General features: G+C 53.2%; 1 protein-coding gene across 1 annotated transcript; it reads right to left on the minus strand.

The window, feature by feature from the left end:
• Window positions 1–204: 204 nt before the first annotated feature.
• SNX12 (sorting nexin 12) lies at window positions 205–11,291 on the minus strand. The gene is made up of 4 exons (XM_078854304.1): window positions 11,076–11,291; window positions 6,698–6,793; window positions 6,279–6,403; window positions 205–4,629 (listed from the first exon to the last, which is right to left on the minus strand). Exons 1-4 carry the CDS (start codon window positions 11,241–11,243, stop codon window positions 4,527–4,529), a joined length of 492 nt encoding a protein of 163 aa, XP_078710430.1. The 5' UTR covers window positions 11,244–11,291; the 3' UTR covers window positions 205–4,526.
• Window positions 11,292–11,975: the final 684 nt, after the last annotated feature.

Consider the following 11,975-nt stretch of genomic DNA (forward strand, 5'->3'; position numbering starts at 1 on the left):
CCCAGACCTCTCCAATGAGCTCCTCATCTGATCCCTAAGATTCTGTTTTTTTTATTTTAACATTTCCTGGGAACTTATTGGTGTTTGTTACCAAAAAACAGGTGAAAATCTGTGCACAAAAATAACATCACAGTGTTCTAGGTAAATATCAGGGGATAAGAAGATAGAAAAAGCAACAGAGAAAAGGAAGAGTACTGAAGTAAAAGCAGTTTAAGGCAGTGGTTTATTTCATGAACTGTACATTATCAGTACCTACACAGATGCATGCTTGCTTGCTTGCGTGTGTGTATCTTCCACTATATTCCCTTGCTTTAAAAGACAGACTCATTTATTAATGAATGTAATTATCTGATTTTCCTAACTATCACTATTTTTATACTTGAGTGGTCTGAAATTCTCATATTAAAAAATCAGTACAGAGTAGCTTTTGTAAAATCCAGGAATATTTTGGTAAAAACAAAAAACAAAGAGCTTTACACACTTATAACAAGTCTCTGCGTGCAAAGCAGATCCCCCTCCACCAGTGCTGATAATTTGGTCAAGTTTGGGTAGTTTTTCCTCAGGAACAGCACAAGGCACACATACCATGGCACCCCTTCTGCCAAATTTCAAGACCCTCCTACAAAACATAGAGGCACCAGAGTTTCTTAGGTAAATGGCTGTTTAAAAAAAAGTGGGCAAAACAGTATATTTCCCCCCATCTCATTCTCAGAAACGGCTGAATCATTTTTGCTGAAGCTTTCCAAAGAAAATTTGCCCTGAGGCAGCCACCTAGCATAGAAAATTCCATGTTGAACGGAAAAGCTGGGCAAAGCTGTAACTGATCTTCAGTGTCGGGCAATCTTAGCTATAGATAGTGCCACCAGCTCACTCGCTGTCCTTTTGTCTGTCTGAGGCCCCTGACAGGTGTTCCTCGCTGAAAGGGAGCCCCAGGGAGCTGATTTTTAAAGCTGTTGTAATTTAGTTTATTAAGAGATTAGAGTTTAACCATTTACGCTCACCTACGCTAGAAAACTAGCTATTCCTCCCCACCTATCCTCCACCTTTTCCCTGCAAGTGCACATTACACATCCTTTCCTGCCCTCAAACAGGACAAAATGTTTGCTAGGCTTCCCCAGTGCTTACTTCCACCTGCTCCATTACAGCAAAGGGAATCGCAATGCTACCCTTCTAGTGAAACGGTCCTAATTGGGTCAAAGTTAGTACATACACCCTTTGCTAAACCCCCGCTCATGTTTCCCAGTGTAGATAAGTCCTCAGGGGTCTACTCTTACTCATATAGTACTCAAGTGTCCTTCTCAATTGTAAGGTTAGATTAGAAGAGAAAATTTTAAAATGCATCTGGTTTATCCCCATGTATACTCTTTACTTTTCTTCTCGTCTTTGAAAATTAAAATCCATACAAGTAGATTCACCCTCAGTTGCAGTGATGACACAGGGATTTCTAAACTGCTGTTTCATTGTTCAGTTATGGAAGCAATTTTATTTCTCTGGTTCTTACACAAAATAGGGCATGTCTGAATTGATCATATCCCTACAAACTTACAGTTAGAATAAGTCACAGTGTGCCAACTCAGCTTTCATTTAAAGAAAAATTGAGGGTTCTCATCCTCACAATTGCAGAGGAAACCTTGAATATATGTGCCAAGGGCACCCTAAAAATCAAAAAGGAAAGAACCTTATGAGTCAAGCCTAAAAAAAAAAAAAAGCCATGATTTTGAACATTTGGGTCTAGCACTAGGAAGAACCAGTCGCTTGTCTGCCTGCAAAGGCCAGAATATATCCATTTGCAGAAGCATCACATTTCTGGATACACTTATGGAGAAATGGTCATCCTTCCAGAAGGCTGAGAAAGAACTATAGGAACCTAGGGTTCCTTCTTTGTGATCTGGTAAGTACACCTACGTCTACCTCATCCTGCATGCAACCTAGACAAGTCATTGACCAATACAAGCACAATCAACATCAGTATCAAATTAAACCGATTAGTAAACAGGATGACTCAGGTTAGTACAAGATCTTTTTGCCTCTAGAGACTTATGCTCAGTTCATTGTTATGGACAGAAGTTTCACGTGAGGACTTCTAGTTTCCAACCAATTCCTTAGCAGCAACTGCAAATATACTGTCCAGTTCAGCATAACAGCGGATATTCACCCAACTGGAGCACAGTGGAGCTTGTGACTGAGGCATGCTGGCTAGACACCTGGGGGACCTACAGCTCACCGAGCCTGCCGTAACTATGACTGGGGCTCCAACTAGTGCTATTAGTTTCCATTTTCACAAGCATCGCGTAACAGATTTAGAAGAACCCCCCCATTTTTTCCACGGGTCACAACATGCAGACGTATTGGCTTCACAGTGGTTTAATATGAACAGAACTTGGACATTACATTATCAGACAGCAGAATGAAGACAGTTTGTGAATTAAAGCCCCACATCAAGATATATACACAGCAGAAACAGCCTTCAATTGCTCAGCACTTGTGCATGAAGGGAGTTTTTAAAAAGTGACTAATATAGATCAAAGAGGCAGCAGATTGCTTCAAACAACAAAAAGTAAGCAAGGCAGGACCTATATGCCACTTCAATCCAAAAAGCAGAGTAACTGGTCAGTGCCGAGTGCTTCTTTGCAGAGTTCAGAGAGGAAAGGAGCAGACCTAGAGACTCCACAATCTCCTTCTGGAACCCTCTCCTTGTTTGCATTACAAGTCAAAGATCCACCTTTCAAGCTGGCTCTGAATCCAGTGCCAGGATTATATTTCATGTACATTTTGCATCAGCCACTCCTCAATTTGTGTCACTCCTAGGAGCAGCTCTCTCCGGGCTGCTTCAGTGACTCACTCTTCATTTGGGTTTTTCCAGCTTTACCCATTCCACCCCGAGACAAGTTCCTCACTAGAAAAAAATTCACAAACACGAGGAATAGCGGACGCCCTTGTGGATAAGTTTGGCAGGAATCTTTGTGGATACAGTGGGGGACCTAGTCATCCCATTTCTTTGTGAAGACAGAAAGAGGTCAGGTCACTGCACAGAAACAACTCCGAGAACTTAGGAAATGCCTCCCTCTAGAACCAAGACACTCAGTGCTTCTTGACATAGCGCACTCTCCCCAGAGTTTACCTCCTCTGCTAAGTTCTTAGTGACACTACAAAGCAAATGGTGATCCTGGGCCTGACTTTTGGGGAACCCCTGAGCAAAAAGCTCAACTTCATCTTTTACAGTTACTCCAAGGGAATGTGTATTTGTGGTGCATCAGCAGTTCACAGCCCATTGCACCCTCTCACCAAAGGAAAGTGCTTTTAAAGAGCAGCTACTTGACTAGTTCCCATGTCTTTTCTCCCCCATACAAAAGCATTCCTGGCCTGCAAGGCCACCATGGGGGGCAAGGGAGGCATGAAAAGGAAGGGCTGAGGATGGCCGATACTTGTGCTGCCATTCTAAAGGCACGCTTCCAGTGCAGGTTACTGGTCACAAATCTCCTGCCTCCAGATTCAGGTGACTGAAATGCTTCTGCACGGGAGCGAAATGGCAGCCACTCAGCACTACGCAGTCTGGGAGTAACTGTGCCCTATTCCCCGCTCCCATTCTCTCTTCTCAGTGGTGGGCAGGACCTTTCCCTCTAGGTCCAGGGATGGGAGCCAGGTCTTTGGAGAGACAAGGCCAGTGCAACTCTATTGACACCCTCTGCGCCGTACCAGTCAAGAGCAAGCTGTGGCATTTTCTGGACTCATCAGCTGTCCGTGCCCTGCTACCTGGGCAGCCCAGGCCCAATTCCACCCACCCTCACACCACCACCAGGCTGCACTCTTGGAGCACCTAGAGAACGCACTGACAGTACAAACACCCCCAAAGCTGCCAGCAGCATGTTAGAGAGGAGAGGGGTAAACACGGCTATGCTGAGCAGGCCTGTAATGCAGGAGATCTGGAGCAGGGTCAGAGAGGAATCTTGGGTCTCAGCACTTGCAGACAGCACAGGATGAAGGTTTCATGCAGGGTAGAAGGGGATTTATTGTGGGGATAAGGAAGAGACTGGACATCCTACCTGGCACCTGCTTGCTCAGTTTTTGGTTAAACCCTACCAACATCCTAAAACTTGCTGCAGTCACTGACCTATATGACAATCACTGTTCTGCTCTGGTGTTCTTTACAATGCTTGAGGCCGCATGGACGGGGGGTGAAGGACGAGGCTGGAAGGACATCTTATACCCCTTTTCACAGGGAAGAGGCAGCCTAGTCACATTGTAATAATGCCCCAAGACAGTTCGTGCCCCACCCTCACACCTACTCACTCCTGCCACTGGGTGCACAACAGCAGATTCATGGCTTAAATCTTCACACCCTTTGGCAGATATCAAAGCTCATCTGAACGCAACACTGCTGCCAGATACAAAAAAGAAAAATGCTGGACAAACGGGGAGGTTCAGAGAGGAAAAGCTGGTTCAGGAGAGACCGATTTAGTGTAAAAATAAATGTCATTTCTGCAGAAGGGTGGGTGGAATGGAGGAAGACAGAGCATGAGGATCTCCTACTGACGGACTTTCCCTGGGACGTAATTCCTATCTATAGTTTCCTCTTGCAGGAACATGTGTAAGCAGCGCTCGTTCTGTGCCAGCGGGTGTCCAGCGATTCTGCAAGGGAACAGGGAGGAGCGGAGGTTAGCACACATGCACCAGCTGGAGCACCATCTTAAGAGAATAAAGGAAAACACCTTTATGGACCTCAGAGCCACGTAGAGTGAAGGGTCCACTCCACTCCCATTCGGGGCAGAGGAAGAGAGAAGCTGCAGCACTTACACATGTTGCCAGAGTCAGATTCTATACACATGGACAATGCACCTAATCAGCTCTGCTAAGGACAGAGGGGCAGGTGCATAACTCATCTCCCCACTCCCAATACATCCACTGCCAGACAATCAGCTCTAGGAGGACAGAATTGCTCGTGACAACAGCAATGATTGTCAGCTCTGCAGCCTCATGATACCAGACTAGCACAAGAGGAAGATGGCAGGCCCAGGATTTTACACACTTCAGTGCCACACTGAAGTGCGGAAAAGTATCTAAACAATCTCTCCCTCAGGACAACAGTGCTGCAGATGCATTGCCCTGAGCCCCCATAGGAGAAGATGTTGGATCATATTAAAGAACTTCTGTATTAAAAATCACAAATGAGTTTGATTCCCCATAGTTTAAATTCCAGGATATTACTAATTAAGAGGTCTCTTGGTTTTTGGTACAGTCTCTCTCCCTCTGTGTGAAACTTGCAAGCTGCTAATTGTGTCAGTACATTCTAAGAGAGTCTGTTCTCAAAGCAATTCTTTGTAACAACTACTACTCACAGAGACAAAAAGCAATACTCTGTAACAACAGAAACAACACACAGAGACTCCCCGCCCTTTTGTTGTATTCATCTCGCTTTGTTAACAATTGTGATTAAAATACAGATAGAGGATGTATGTGGATGGATGCTTGGTGTGGATAATAACTGAATGATCAGGGAGGTGCCAGCCTAAGAATCCAGTGTCCATGGGCTGAAGAAGGCGTCAAGTGGAAACAACCAGAGGACCCCCGGAGGGCAGACTGGAATCCACCCAACAGCCTCAAGAATGGGAAAACCAAAGAACAAGATAACATCTGGCAGCACAGAGCCGTCAGGAATGTGCCATCTGCTTATTGATTCAGCAACAGCATGATGAAGCAATTCCCATAGACTGGCATAGGAAGTAAAAATAGGCTCTAGAAAGTGAGAACTTTGGGGTCTCATTCTGCAAACCAACTTCCAGGAGCATCTGACAAGGCCCTGCTCCCTCCTCACGTCCAGGCCACCTGGCCAGTGGCTTGGCACGAGCAACTCTAAGGCTGGTAACTATGATTACAACCTTGCAGAACGTGTGTGTGTGTGAATGAATATGAAATTGAATGGAATGTTATAGCTATATCTGCTTACTATGATTCTTTCAGTATTCACAATAACTGTGGCATTTTGCCTTTTCCCCTTCAATAAGACCCTGCTGGTTTTTATTTTACTGGTATAACAAAGGGAGCCCTGTGTTGCACATCAGTGCTCCCTTTACAAAGGGCTGCCTTCAGAGCTGCCACTTGACCATCCGGTCGGAGCGACGGCGGCTGAAGGGCGAGACTTGAGGTAGGTGGGTGCGTGGGGGGCGGAAGTGGATCAAGACTCCAGAACTGACACTGGGACAGCCCTCCTCCCCGTCCCTGTTCCCAGGGCCATTAACCAGCATATCAAATACAGGGCAAGCCCAGGACATGAAGCTTACTTGTTAATAAACTGTTCCAGTCCCTGCCTCCTCTCCTCAATGAAAGACTCTTCGAAGATCCCCTCATCTCCTCGAAATGGAAGCTGTCGTTTCAAGGCTTTTCCGGGCAGTGGTGGTACTACAATCTAAGAACACACACGCCAGCGTGAGCTGGAGGAGGAGGAATGGACAGGCCCCTCAAGCGTTCACAGTGGTCCCCTCCGACCCACAGGCGACGCTCCTACACCATTCGCTAGCTTGCTGGGAAAGCAAGGCTATCAATTCCGGAAGCGCCTCTCATTTCCCGGGATGGCCACCCACAGCAGCCTCTCTGTGCAGGTCTGCACAGACTGTTCTCATAGGCCCAAGCTGTTTAAAACTGGGCTGTTCAGGAGCAGGATTGGCGTAACAGGAATAGGTCTGTGTGCAGAGGCCCTCACCTTACTGTCTCGCTCCAGCTCATTCTTCAGCCATTCAAAGTCACTGTATCGCCTCCTCACACAAGACTCTTTCAGTTTGAAGATAGGGAGGTTTGTCTGCAAGAAAGGAGAGGTTGTTAATTTGCAGTTTGCTGTAGAAGCCAGGCTGACTTTACTGCGTCCTACTAAAGTCTGCAGAGCTGCATTCAGAGGCCTGAAACCTCTAGACACTCGAGGCATTCAAGGTCAGTAAAGAGTGCATAGAATGCTGCAATACATGAAAACATTTGCAAGCCTCCCTGTGGTTTTTCAGAAAAAAGCAGGTGTTTTCGAGACTACTCTGGGCAGAGACGAGAGAACTGTTCTCCTCGGTGTCCTTCACACTCCGTGAGCTATGCTTTCAGATGCACGGTCTCCCTTTTGGGGGCACTGGTGGTGCCTATGCTACCATTCTGCATGTGCTATTTGTAATTACAAGAAAAGGCTAGGCCTCACCCCTTTCAGATGTTCACCCTTATGAATTCCAGGCAGCATTGCAGAGGGATACGCACTGCCATTCTGCACTGCAGTAGACCACAACCCCAGACTGTACAACCCTTTTGGAGGGGTTGAGGAAGGAGGTTAATCCCCAACTACATCCAAGCAACAGGCTGCAGAGACCTTGCTTTAAGATTTCCAAACAGCAGTAGCAACCCTCCCCATTGCAAGGAAAGGCTTCTGCATGTTTAGCCTGTGTAGTTTGGATCTAGCCAGGAGCTTGTAGGAATTTTCCCAAAGCTGCATTAGCCCTGAAGTCTGATCTCTCACCTGGTGATTATGTTAACTATGTTATGTTATTATGTTAATTATGATACACCCTCATGTTAAACCTGTTGCTGCTACATTTAAACAGTTCTTACTAAAGCCTCTGATCAGCTTTTAGGCTGTACATCTGTTTGGGACCGAGTATGGTGCCACCAGGGACTAGAACTGCAGAGAGAAACTCTGCAGGCAGTTTCCTACTGTTCTCTAGCAGCCACCTCTAGCTGATTGAAGAGCCAACAATGACAGTTTTTTGTGGGAGTGGGGAATATCATCATCCAATCCTCAGATGGAAAGTCAGTCATGTAGGGTGTGAGGAGGACAGTAAAATTAGCTAATGAGGACAAACTGTAGCCTCTAAGGGGCAGGGATTGTATCTTCCATGGTTTGGAAAGCACCTACCACACCGAGTGCAAGCACAACGTACTCCCCTCTCCTGTGGGATTATGTAAATTTTCAGGGGAAGCTTGGAGCTTCTCAGTCGACCTTATTACCGATGGCACCATGGGGATGCATGGCACCTTACAAGGACACCCTGCCCCAAAGAGCTCACCACCCCGGGGAAGACCAGGCAAAGGGACGTTGAGTCCGCAAGGAGTGCTCAGCCATACGGATTACGCAGGCCGTAATGCACAACCTCTAGGGCTGCACTACTCGTCTGTATAAGCATATCCGTTTTTAGGACTCGAGTTTGTCGACAATTGGTAGGTAATTAGATTGGCAATTGAACACAAAGGCGATTCAGCACCCAGTTACCTAGGAAGGCTGTTAACTAGCAGCTAGCCAAGACACAACAAAAGTCCCCCTCCCCTAAATATTGTTCTCTTCTCTGCCCCAACTGGAGCAAATGCCCCTGGAGACCCAGCAGAGCACCTGTCTCGGTTTCCGAGCAGTGCGCAAGAGGCCAGTGGTACTCGACTTACATAAAGAGGCATTCCCGCACCACGGAGGGGCACACAGTGGCTGCACTTGGACTCATTGTTGCCAGCAGAATCCACTTAAGAGGGACTGGTGAGTACATAAAACCACTGACTTTGGACCTAAGCAGGACCTGGTGCTTCACCACCACCATTCTTGTTCACATATACAGAGTGAGACTGCACCAAGTTCGTGGGATGTAGAGGTGAGGAGACAAGAAGTTTTCTTTCCTCTTGAGATCCAGCAAGCATGTTGGGATTTACCACCTTCTCTGCAGCACTGGACAGGAATCCTCTGTTAGATATGGTAGGTGTATCCCTCTCAGAGTTTGGTAATTCCAGGGGCCTTGATCAACCCTTCTGAGGTCAGACTGGGGTTTCTACTGGGTTGCAGACTTCCAAGGCAAGGATGTGGTAAGATCCTACACCTCCATCATTACGCTCAAGTCAGAAAACAGCCATGCCAACAAGATGATAAAGCCTGTTTCCCTGGACAGGACTGGGCTGTAGACATACTCTGACCTTGAGTCCTTTTCCCACAGTTCAACATGCAGCCAGATGTGCTTGAGAGACAGAGGTCCATGCGACCCAACAAAATAGAGTGAAATGGCCCAGGCCTCTGTGGGTCTGTCTACACTGCTGCTGGGAGCAAACCTCCTAGCCCAGGTAGACAGACTTAGGCTGGCAGGGCTCGAGCGAGCACGTAAAGAATAGTGGTGTGGACAGTACGGGGTTCCAAATCCCGGCCGCCCACACTCAGAGCCAGGGGGTCAGGTGGGCTGGAGAGCCTGAGATGCTGCCTGAGCGGGAACGTCCACGCTGCTATTTTTAGCATGCCAGCTTGAGCTTGACTGGCATGAGCCTTTCTACCCAGTCAGCAGCTGGAAGCCAGCCTCCCACTGCAGACATCCCCCTGTGGGTTCTGTCTCAAGTACAGGGCATTCAGAGACCAGTGTTATTCAAGGGCCTGGCTCACTAGAAGCCGCTGCAGAGGACTGTTTTAGAAAGGAAGCAGAAAACCTTGTCGTCCCAACTCCAAACAGCATTCCCTTTATAGTCTGCACTTGGAAAATGAGAGGCTAGCTTGGTCATCCCAAAGGCTGCTGAAAGGAGGTCAAGGGACCCTTTGGGGTCCTTGTATGAGGCTCCAAGTACTGTTTTTAACAGGGGTTCTCAAGCTTTTTCTTTCTGAGGCTCCCCCAACAGGATATAAAAACTCCATGGCTCACCTGTGCCACAACAACTGGTTTTCCGCATCTAAAAGGCAGGGCCGGCATTAGTAGGTAGCAAGCAGGGCAACTGCCCGGGGCCCCATGCCACAGTGCCTCCGGTTAAGTTGCTCAGGCTTCAGCTTCAGCCCCAGGTAGCAGGGCTCAGGGCGCCGGGCTTCAGCCCCACGCGGTGGGGCTTTGGCTTTCTGCCCTGGGCCCCAGTGAGTCTAAAGCTGGCCTTGCTTGGAGGACCACCTGAAACCCGCTCGCGGCCCCTGGACTGCTGGATGAGAACCACTGGTTTATAACACAGCAGCACCTCAAGGGCGCTCAGCAATTCCCAGAGACACAGAGGGTGGCAGGCCCTACCCGCAGGGTGGCGTGCGGAGGTTGTGATCTGTCACTCTGCCTGCAGCCACACACCTGGATAAGCGCCCGCCCCGGCCTCTCCCCCAGGCACGGGCGTCCGCTCCAGGCTGCCCAGAGCACCGGCTCGACGCAGGCCCGGGAAGGGCGACTGCGGGAGCCGGTTTGCCTCTGTCTGCTCTCAGCTGCCCGTTATCTGCCCGTCCCCCAGGCTGGGAGCCGCAGGGGGGCTCCAGGCCGGGGGGCGCCTCAGCCTGGGCAACAGCAGAGACGCCTGGGACCCTAGCGGGCCGGTGCCGCTGCCTGGGAGCCTGAGGAGGAGGCCGGGTCCCAGCCCAGAGGCCGCCACCCACAGCCCGGCCCCTCCCCCCTCTCCCCTCCCGCGGGGCCCCCAGCCGGCTGTAGCGCCCGGCCCCTCCCCCTCCCGCCCCGCCCCCCAGCCGGCTGTAGCGCCCGGCCCCTCCCCCTCCCGCCCCGCCCCCAGCCGGCTGTAGCGCCCGGCCCCTCCCCCTCCCGCCCCGCCCCCAGCCGGCTGTAGCGCCCGGCCCCTCCCCCTCCCGCCCCGCCCCCAGCCGGCTGTAGCGCCCGGCCCCTCCCCCTCCCGCCCCCGCGGGGCCCCCAGCCGGCTGTAGCGCCCGGCCCCTCCCCCTCCCGCCCCCGCGGGGCCCCCAGCCGGCTGTAGCGCCCGGCCCCTCCCGCCCCCGCCCCCGCGGGGCCCCCAGCCGGCTGTAGCGCCCGGCCCCTCCCGCCCCCGCCCCCGCGGGGCCCCCAGCCGGCTGTAGCGCCCGGCCCCTCCCGCCCCCGCCCCCGCGGGGCCCCCAGCCGGCTGTAGCGCCCGGCCCCTCCCGCCCCCGCCCCCGCGGGGCCCCCAGCCGGCTGTAGCGCCCGGCCCCTCCCGCCCCCGCCCCCCGCCCCCGCGGGGCCCCCAGCCGGCTGTAGCGCCCGGCCCCTCCCGCCCCCGCCCCCGCGGGGCCCCCAGCCGGCTGTAGCGCCCGGCCCCTCCCGCCCCCGCCCCCGCGGGGCCCCCAGCCGGCTGTAGCGCCCGGCCCCTCCCGCCCCCGCCCCCGCGGGGCCCCCAGCCGGCTGTAGCGCCCGGCCCCTCACCCGCATGCGGAGCTCGTAGCTGGTGTAGCGCGCCCGGCCCACGCCCACGGTCTGCGGGTTGAAGATGTCGATCTCCAGGAAGTTGCTGGGCGGCCCGTAGGCGTCCGTCAGGTCCTGCGGCTTGGAGTGGAGGCGCCGCGTATCGGCCACCGCCGCGTCCGCCATCATGGAGCCAGCGAGCCCCGCCCGGCCGCGCCGCGATACGCACCCGGCCCGCCCCGCCCCGCACGGCCCCGCACGGCCGCCCCCGCCGTCACCCGCCCCGGCCCCGCGCCGCGCCCGACCCCGCGCAGCGCTCGGCCCGACCTCCTCCCATGGAACCGCCCGGCCAGAGCCCGCAACCCGTGCGGGGCGGAGCCCCCCCCGCAGATCCCTCACCCCCTGCCGGGGCCAGAGCCCGCAACCCGTGCGGGGCGGAGCCCCCCGCAGATCCCTCACCCCCTGCCGGGGCCAGAGCCCGCAACCCGTGCGGGGCGGAGCCCCCCGCAGATCCCTCACCCCCTGCCGGGGCCAGACCCCCCAACCCGTGCGGGGCGGAGCCCCCCCCCGCAGATCCCTCACCCCCTGCCGGGGCCAGACCCCCCAACCCGTGCGGGGCGGAGCCCCCCCCCGCAGATCCCTCACCCCCTGCCGGGGCCAGACCCCCCTAACCCATGCGGGGCGGAGCCCCCCCCTGCAGATCCCTCACCCCCTGCTGGGGCCAGACCCCCCCTAACGGTGCAGGGCGGAGCCCCCCCGCAGATCCCTCACCCCCTGCCGGGGCCAGACCCCCCTAACCCGAGCGGGGCGGAGCCCCCCCGCAGATCCCTCGCCCCGTGCCGGGGCCAGACCCCCCTAACCCGAGCGGGGCAGAGCCCCCCCCGCAGATCCCTCACCCCCTGCCGGGGCCAGACCCCCCTA

Source organism: Lepidochelys kempii, chromosome 9 (genome assembly GCF_965140285.1).
Source record: "Lepidochelys kempii isolate rLepKem1 chromosome 9, rLepKem1.hap1, whole genome shotgun sequence".
In the NCBI taxonomy this organism is placed as follows: domain Eukaryota; kingdom Metazoa; phylum Chordata; order Testudines; family Cheloniidae; genus Lepidochelys; species Lepidochelys kempii.

What these genes read in the sequence shown, in the direction of transcription:
- SNX12 (XM_078854304.1), bottom strand. Translation starts at nt 11,243, where the DNA reads ATGATGGCGGACGCGGCGGTGGCCGATACGCGGCGCCTCCACTCCAAG. An exon ending in GCTACGAGCTCCGCATGCGG is followed by an intron (nt 6,794 to 11,075) that starts GTGAGGGGCCGG and finishes CCTTTCTTGCAG; the next exon opens with ACAAACCTCCCTATCTTCAA. An exon ending in AGCTGGAGCGAGACAGTAAG is followed by an intron (nt 6,404 to 6,697) that starts GTGAGGGCCTCT and finishes GTGTGTTCTTAG; the next exon opens with ATTGTAGTACCACCACTGCC.